The sequence below is a fragment of the Arachis ipaensis genome, chromosome B06, assembly GCF_000816755.2.
Source record: "Arachis ipaensis cultivar K30076 chromosome B06, Araip1.1, whole genome shotgun sequence".
Lineage (NCBI taxonomy): Eukaryota > Viridiplantae > Streptophyta > Magnoliopsida > Fabales > Fabaceae > Arachis > Arachis ipaensis.
Window position 1 is genome coordinate 81,950,109 of NC_029790.2, and position 7,582 is coordinate 81,957,690.

Consider the following 7,582-nt stretch of genomic DNA (forward strand, 5'->3'; position numbering starts at 1 on the left):
TTGACTTTAGTGTTTAGTGACTACATGATTAAATTAGAATTTATATCATTTGATTACTAAAATATCCTTACAACAGAGTTGAATTATTTAATCCTTCATTCCTCATTCCGACATAGTTCTTCATGTTTAAAAATCAAGAGTCGTAAAAACAAACCTAAACTAGCCATAATTCTGCATTCAATTAGTAGTTCTTAAATCTTTGAACCCTATTTAGCCATAATTGTAACCATATTCTGGACTTGAAAATGAGAATATATTAGTTTCATGTCAATCAGTGCTTCTCTTTTCGCTCTGCTGGGAGCCCGTTATTGCTATTGGCAAGATATTCGTCTTTGGCCCGCAAGAGACCAGGCAGCAGGCACGATAAATGGAATTTCCTTATCATCGAGAATGTTTGTTCCTTAAGATTGCAATTATGAATTATCATTCAACACTCAAGTTGCCACGTCCACATACACCAGTTACGGTCATACCGTGGTATATAAACCAAAACTAAATTTACAACATAGGCTTACATATAAGTTACAGCTTCACACATCCATCGTGGAAGAATCCTATCTTTAAAAAAAAAAAAACCAACAGTATCTCTAGAACAACTCGAACTCCAGATGCTCTCCAGTTGCATTATACTCTAAATACTTACCACCCTTGCTTTCTGGTGTCACATCAGAAACTCCAAAATCACAATACTCTGGAATCTCTGGTGGGAGACCACAACGAATTAAGGCCCAGTTGAGGCCATCAAAGAAAGGATGCTGTTTAATCTCAGCAGCACCTTTCTCTGATCCCAAACGGTTCTCAGGTTCCTTAACCAGCAACCCTCTTATCAGATCCCTCGCTTGGAAGCTAACAAATGGGCTGTCTGGGAACCTAAGACTCTGCAACACCACGTTCACTAGTGTTTCTTCATTATTGCAGCCTTTGAAGGGTGTTCTACCATATAAGAGCTCGTAAAGAAAAACCCCAAACGTCCACCAGTCAACTGCAGCTCCATGTCCCTCTCCTTTGATGATCTCAGGAGCCAAGTATTCATGTGTTCCAACAAATGAGTTTGATCTGGCATCGGTGGGCTCGGCCACAAGCTGTGGCAATGATCTAATCTGGGCTGCAAGATCAACTTTTAGTTTCCTTGCTTTTGCTGCTGCGGGTAAGAATCTAGGGCTGAAGCATGGAACTTGACAAGAGGGCTCAATGCAGAATGGCTCAATGCAACTTGGTTTTGTGGTAGGGCCAGAACTTTTTGCTGGTTCATTCTCGGAAGAGGATTGTAGAAGCGTTGGGCTAACTGCACACCTTAGTGAAAGGTCAAAATCTGTGAGCATAATGTGTCCATCTTCCCGGACAAGAATGTTTTCAGGTTTCAAGTCACGATAAACAACTCCAAGCATGTGCAAGTACTCTAAAGCAAGAAGGACTTCGGCAACATAAAACCTGCATGGATAAAAGACAGATGATCAATGTGCAAGATTTTTGTTCAGGGATGATAACTTCAACAAAATCATATTCAAAATAGCTATTGAAGCAAGTTGCATACATAATAACTAATATATAGAATACATACGAAACATTTGTGTATTTGCATCAACAAATTAATTCTTTTGACATTTGCTAGTCAAAGAGATATTTCGAATTTTGTCAACAAAAGGCTGTGTAAAAAGAAAAATAGCCTCTAGATTTTACTAAAAAGATTTATTGTAGAACTTGTTTATTTTCTCTTTTGATCTTATTCATGAAACAGAACAACAGTATATGTAGACAACGAGACATGGAGGGAAAAAACAATATATTTCCAATTGATTTTACTACTTTTTCATTCCAGTAATTAAGATGACTTAAGAAAGAATTATATATAATTAAGTTGACTTTAGTGACTGCACTTAACATGATTAAATTAGAATTTATATCATTTGATTACTAAAATATCCTTACAACAGAGTTGAATTATTTAATCCTTCATTCCGTTTCTCTACATAGTTCTTCATGTTTAAAAATCAAGAGTCGTAAAAACAAACCTAAACTAGCCATAATTCTGCATTCAATTAGTAGTTCTTAAATCTTTGAACCCTATTTAGCCATAATTGTAACCATATTCTGGACTTGAAAATGAGAATATATTAGTTTCATGTCAATCAGTGCTTCTCTTTTCGCTCTGCTGGGAGCCCGTTATTGCTATTGGCAAGATATTCGTCTTTGGCCCGCAAGAGACCAGGCAGCAGGCACGATAAATGGAATTTCCTTATCATCGAGAATGTTTGTTCCTTAAGATTGCAATTATGAATTATCATTCAACACTCAAGTTGCCACGTCCACATACACCAGTTACGGTCATACCGTGGTATATAAACCAAAACTAAATTTACAACATAGGCTTACATATAAGTTACAGCTTCACACATCCATCGTGGAAGAATCCTATCTTTAAAAAAAAAAAAACCAACAGTATCTCTAGAACAACTCGAACTCCAGATGCTCTCCAGTTGCATTATACTCTAAATACTTACCACCCTTGCTTTCTGGTGTCACATCAGAAACTCCAAAATCACAATACTCTGGAATCTCTGGTGGGAGACCACAACGAATTAAGGCCCAGTTGAGGCCATCAAAGAAAGGATGCTGTTTAATCTCAGCAGCACCTTTCTCTGATCCCAAACGGTTCTCAGGTTCCTTAACCAGCAACCCTCTTATCAGATCCCTCGCTTGGAAGCTAACAAATGGGCTGTCTGGGAACCTAAGACTCTGCAACACCACGTTCACTAGTGTTTCTTCATTATTGCAGCCTTTGAAGGGTGTTCTACCATATAAGAGCTCGTAAAGAAAAACCCCAAACGTCCACCAGTCAACTGCAGCTCCATGTCCCTCTCCTTTGATGATCTCAGGAGCCAAGTATTCATGTGTTCCAACAAATGAGTTTGATCTGGCATCGGTGGGCTCGGCCACAAGCTGTGGCAATGATCTAATCTGGGCTGCAAGATCAACTTTTAGTTTCCTTGCTTTTGCTGCTGCGGGTAAGAATCTAGGGCTGAAGCATGGAACTTGACAAGAGGGCTCAATGCAGAATGGCTCAATGCAACTTGGTTTTGTGGTAGGGCCAGAACTTTTTGCTGGTTCATTCTCGGAAGAGGATTGTAGAAGCGTTGGGCTAACTGCACACCTTAGTGAAAGGTCAAAATCTGTGAGCATAATGTGTCCATCTTCCCGGACAAGAATGTTTTCAGGTTTCAAGTCACGATAAACAACTCCAAGCATGTGCAAGTACTCTAAAGCAAGAAGGACTTCGGCAACATAAAACCTGCATGGATAAAAGACAGATGATCAATGTGCAAGATTTTTGTTCAGGGATGATAACTTCAACAAAATCATATTCAAAATAGCTATTGAAGCAAGTTGCATACATAATAACTAATATATAGAATACATACGAAACATTTGTGTATTTGCATCAACAAATTAATTCTTTTGACATTTGCTAGTCAAAGAGATATTTCGAATTTTGTCAACAAAAGGCTGTGTAAAAAGAAAAATAGCCTCTAGATTTTACTAAAAAGATTTATTGTAGAACTTGTTTATTTTCTCTTTTGATCTTATTCATGAAACAGAACAACAGTATATGTAGACAACGAGACATGGAGGGAAAAAACAATATATTTCCAATTGATTTTACTACTTTTTCATTCCAGTAATTAAGATGACTTAAGAAAGAATTATATATAATGATAAGGAAATAAATCTAATCTCGAAATGAAATCAAAATGACTGGAAGAAAAAGTCAAAACATCTTTATTTGGTAGGTGAATGGAAATTAAAAAAAATCTCAGAAACACTAAACAAAGTGACAATCATTGACAGACCACAGCAAAGGGGAATGCTGTCAGGTAGAATTCAGGATGTAGTGGTGGTGTAAAGATTAGGTAGATGAAAGGGGATGATTCCATTCCTAGCACAAGCATGGCCGAAGGAAAAACGCAGGCAGAAGCATGTTGAATTACAGTAGATAACAAAGATGGCAATAATTAAAAAACAGATCACGAGCAAGATATTGTTATCTACTCTAACTGTTTTAATTCTATCAAATTTACAAAAGGAATAAATTGTCTATCCAGAAACAGTGGATAGTTTCCAAGTGACCACGAAACATAGATGAAGTGAAACAAATTACTGACGCTATTTCTTAAGATTTATAAGCAAAACAAACAGATTTTACAAGCTACATAAACAGCAACACTGCAGAAAGCATTAAGAATTAATGCAACATATAAATTTATGGAATCATATTTGATATAGCATACATTGTTATATTTATACAGAAGAAACATGTCAAAACCTTGTCACTACAGTAAACAGTTATGCATGTCAGAAGTCAAAAAACACAAATTAGTACAAGAATATTGCATCACTTTGAAATGATATAAATTATGAAATTGAATATAGGTTTGTACTAGGAAATACTTAGGCTATCACATCATTCGTTGCGCACTAAAGTTAAGCAGGTGAATTTTTTTCATATAACCTTACAACACAAAATAAAATGCTTATATATTACTGGACTCTTTTCTTAGGATCGTACCTTGCTGCTGTCTCTGAAAAACACCTACTAAGCTGCTTCTGACGTAGAACGTGAAGATCTCCCCCTGGACAATACTCCATAACCAGGCATGACAGATTATCTGATGTAAATTGTGCATACAATGTGGGAAGAAATGGATGATCCAGCATGCTTAATATTTCTCTCTCAGTTTGTGCCCTTGGCATCTTCTTCCGCCTTGCCAAAAACTCATTATCCATGACCTTGATAGCAAACAAGCAAGTTGTGCCAATTAGTTCAGCAAGATATACTGTCCCAATGTCCCCACAACCAAGTTTCTTCAAAAGATTGAAATGTCTCAAGCCCAAGACTCCATACTCCAAATGAGCACGTCGTACGGCTTCCCACCTAAAATCTTTTGACATGTGAGGCCTAGTTCCACAACTTGAGCCACTTGCATTACTTTCGCCACTGGTGCTTGTGCTACTACTGTACTCACCTTGGCTACTTTTTGAACTTTGTGAAAATTCAAGTTGGTCTTTCAACTTAGTGCTCTTTTTCACGTTTGCAATCGGTCTGCCTTTGTTACTGTTAGTTGATGCCAGATCAGGTTTATCTGAACCATGGTGCTCTTCACCTGAGTTCACCACTTCAGGACTGATGGAGTCCAGTGTTGTGATATGGTGGCCTTTTTCTTCACTTGTATTCTCTAAAGCACAATGACATCTCTCGCAAATCATTCGAGTTAGAACAGGAGCTGGCTTATTATTCACTTTATTGGTTGAAGGATTGCACAAACCAGAGCCTGAACACTCCTTTAGCTTTTTCTTACTCAAATTCTTGCTCTTGAGGACTGATTTGACTGCACGGGGGGTATGACATGACACTTTGTTTACTCTATAGCCATTTACAGAAGAAGATGAGGAAGATGTTTGCAATCTACCTTTATGCCCATTATTTGATATAGATGGTTTATTTCCAACTTTTTTAGGAGAAGAAACAATTTTGGATGACTCCAATTTGCTTCCAGTTGTGGTACATGGAGATGGAGAGGGAGATGTTGGTGGTTTTTCTGATTGAACAGGCACCACTTGCCGTGAGTGAACCCCAACTTTACTTGATGAACATGCCAAATCAACTTGCGGCAATGAAGCCTTAGAAGTATGTTGAATGGTTGCAACAGCAACTTTAGGAGAAGATCGAATGATCTGGCTTGGTGAAGTGATTTCAGCACCTTGATAAGAATGAGATGTTTTCTCCATCGAAACTGACTTACTTTCTTCTGGCACTAGGGATATTTCAATTCCATTCTCTTTATTTTCAACCAAAGGAGGGCCAGGTAGACTGGTTTCAGCTACAACTGAATTGTACAATGTTTGTATCTTCCCAACCTCTGATATTCTTGGAGAAGCTGTTGCTTTTGATAATCGTTTCATAGCAGCCATTTCTGATGCCTTAGAAATACAAAGGTCTCTTAAAGCCTGCTTCAAATTCACAGGTTCAGATGTCCCAACTCGCGGGGACCGAGAAACACCCACTGTGATGGGCTTTTTCAATGCACTTTTCATCTTAGGGCTTGTACCATCTTGTAAATGGCCCAAGTCTCTTGATGAAGATTTAAGAGTAATTGATTCAAAAAGCTTATTAATATCGTCGTCCAGATTGTCCTTGTAGCCCAGTTTCAGCACCGGAGGCTTCTGATTTTTCTCAGCTATGCTACACCCATTATTGGACTGATTACTTGCTGTAGTTTTCCCTGTATTTAGCTCGTCTGTTGCTTCAACTATTTCAGAAGTGCCAGAGAATGAACCCATTGCAAGAGAAATCGTTCTACCAGTTCAACTTCTCATAGTAAAAGTAACAAAAACAGTTTGACTCACAATGCTCGAGTGACTAATTCATTTCACCTGTATGTCTGTATCAGACACCAATGGTCACAACTAAAGGAAGGCCAATAACGGTGCGCAAATCCAACACTTCTTCCTCCAAAACCAGATACAAAAATTCGGTATTGTATCCACTCCTTTTACCAGATATGAAAATTCAAACCCCTGCTATAATGGCGAACAGTTGAAAGCATCAGCAAACCAAACGAACACCTAAAATATATATTCATTCAACTCATTCATATTCAGTAGGACATTGTCAAATTAAGCAAATAAATGGCAGTTCCCTGAATTTACAATCAATTTGCTTCCCCAAAATAGGCCACAGCAAAACCGAGGCAAAAAAGAATTCAAAATAAATAAATGATGAAAATGAAACTAAAATACACACACAGGGAGAGAATTATAAATCCAATTTAACTAGGATGTACAATCCAACGCAATTAATTTTATTTTAATAATTCATACACTAGAATCCAAGACTGTAATTTGTAGAAGACACAAACCCCAAAATATTAAGTTCAAAAATCTAGTTCACAGATTCAAAGCACAAAACACCACTGTTGTCAGATTGAGAGGGTAACGATAAGAAAATATATACAAATAAGCTGAACATGTTAGCATTGAAATAAAGCATAACAAAAGAGAGTGGGATCGGAAAACAGAAGCGCTACCAGCATGTGGAAGAAAAGGCCAAAGAGAGATATTAACAAATTGAAGCTGAAGAAGATTCAAAACTCGAACAGTTGGAATTCGGAGAAGATGAAAAAACCCTAACTAGGCACGCATTGAGGAGATGATGGAGAAAATCTGAGGGAGATAGAGAGAGAGAAAGGAGGAAAGGAAGAGAGAGAGAGCGAAACGCCCAACGTTTGGAATATGTTCAGCAGTGTCACTGCCACTACGCACTACTGATTCTTTTGTACAGACACTGCCCCCACCGTATGTCAAGAAAAATACAGTATCCAGTATAAATTCAAAAGTTGTCATTATAAAGGAGGGAGATAAGAGAGAGAAAGGAGGAAAGGAAGAGAGAGAGAGCGAAACGCCCAACGTTTGGAATATGTTCAGCAGTGTCACTGCCACTACGCACTACTGATTCTTTTGTACAGACACTGCCCCCACCGTATGTCAAGAAAAATACAGTATCCAGTATAAATTCATAAATTCAAAA

General features: G+C 37.8%; 2 protein-coding genes across 4 annotated transcripts; both read right to left on the minus strand.

The window, feature by feature from the left end:
* LOC107648826 (serine/threonine-protein kinase KIPK2) lies at positions 385–1,818 on the minus strand. The gene has a single exon (XM_016352642.2). It carries the CDS (start codon positions 1,386–1,388, stop codon positions 588–590), a length of 801 nt encoding a protein of 266 aa, XP_016208128.1. The 5' UTR covers positions 1,389–1,818; the 3' UTR covers positions 385–587.
* On the minus strand, positions 2,243–7,332 carry LOC107648825 (serine/threonine-protein kinase D6PKL1). Of its 3 annotated transcripts, none has more exons than XM_016352641.2 (3): positions 7,083–7,332; positions 4,565–6,573; positions 2,243–3,289 (listed from the first exon to the last, which is right to left on the minus strand). In XM_016352641.2, the coding sequence occupies exons 2-3, from the start codon at positions 6,334–6,336 to the stop codon at positions 2,446–2,448; spliced, it is 2,616 nt and encodes an 871-aa protein (XP_016208127.1). In that variant the 5' UTR covers positions 6,337–6,573; positions 7,083–7,332; the 3' UTR covers positions 2,243–2,445. The 3 variants fall into 3 exon arrangements, with proteins under 3 accessions (XP_016208127.1, XP_016208126.1, XP_020960207.1); XM_016352640.2 differs by having other exon boundaries at positions 4,565–6,576; XM_021104548.1 differs by having other exon boundaries at positions 4,565–6,621.

Bases quoted from the DNA above. Each gene is read 5' to 3' on its own strand.
- LOC107648826 (XM_016352642.2), bottom strand. From the start codon at position 1,388: ATGCTTGGAGTTGTTTATCGTGACTTGAAACCTGAAAACATTCTTGTC.
- LOC107648825 (XM_016352641.2), bottom strand. From the start codon at position 6,336: ATGGGTTCATTCTCTGGCACTTCTGAAATAGTTGAAGCAACAGACGAG. The intron at 3,290-4,564 runs GTACGATCCTAA...TTATCCATGCAG, and splicing joins TTTTCAGAGACAGCAGCAAG to GTTTTATGTTGCCGAAGTCC.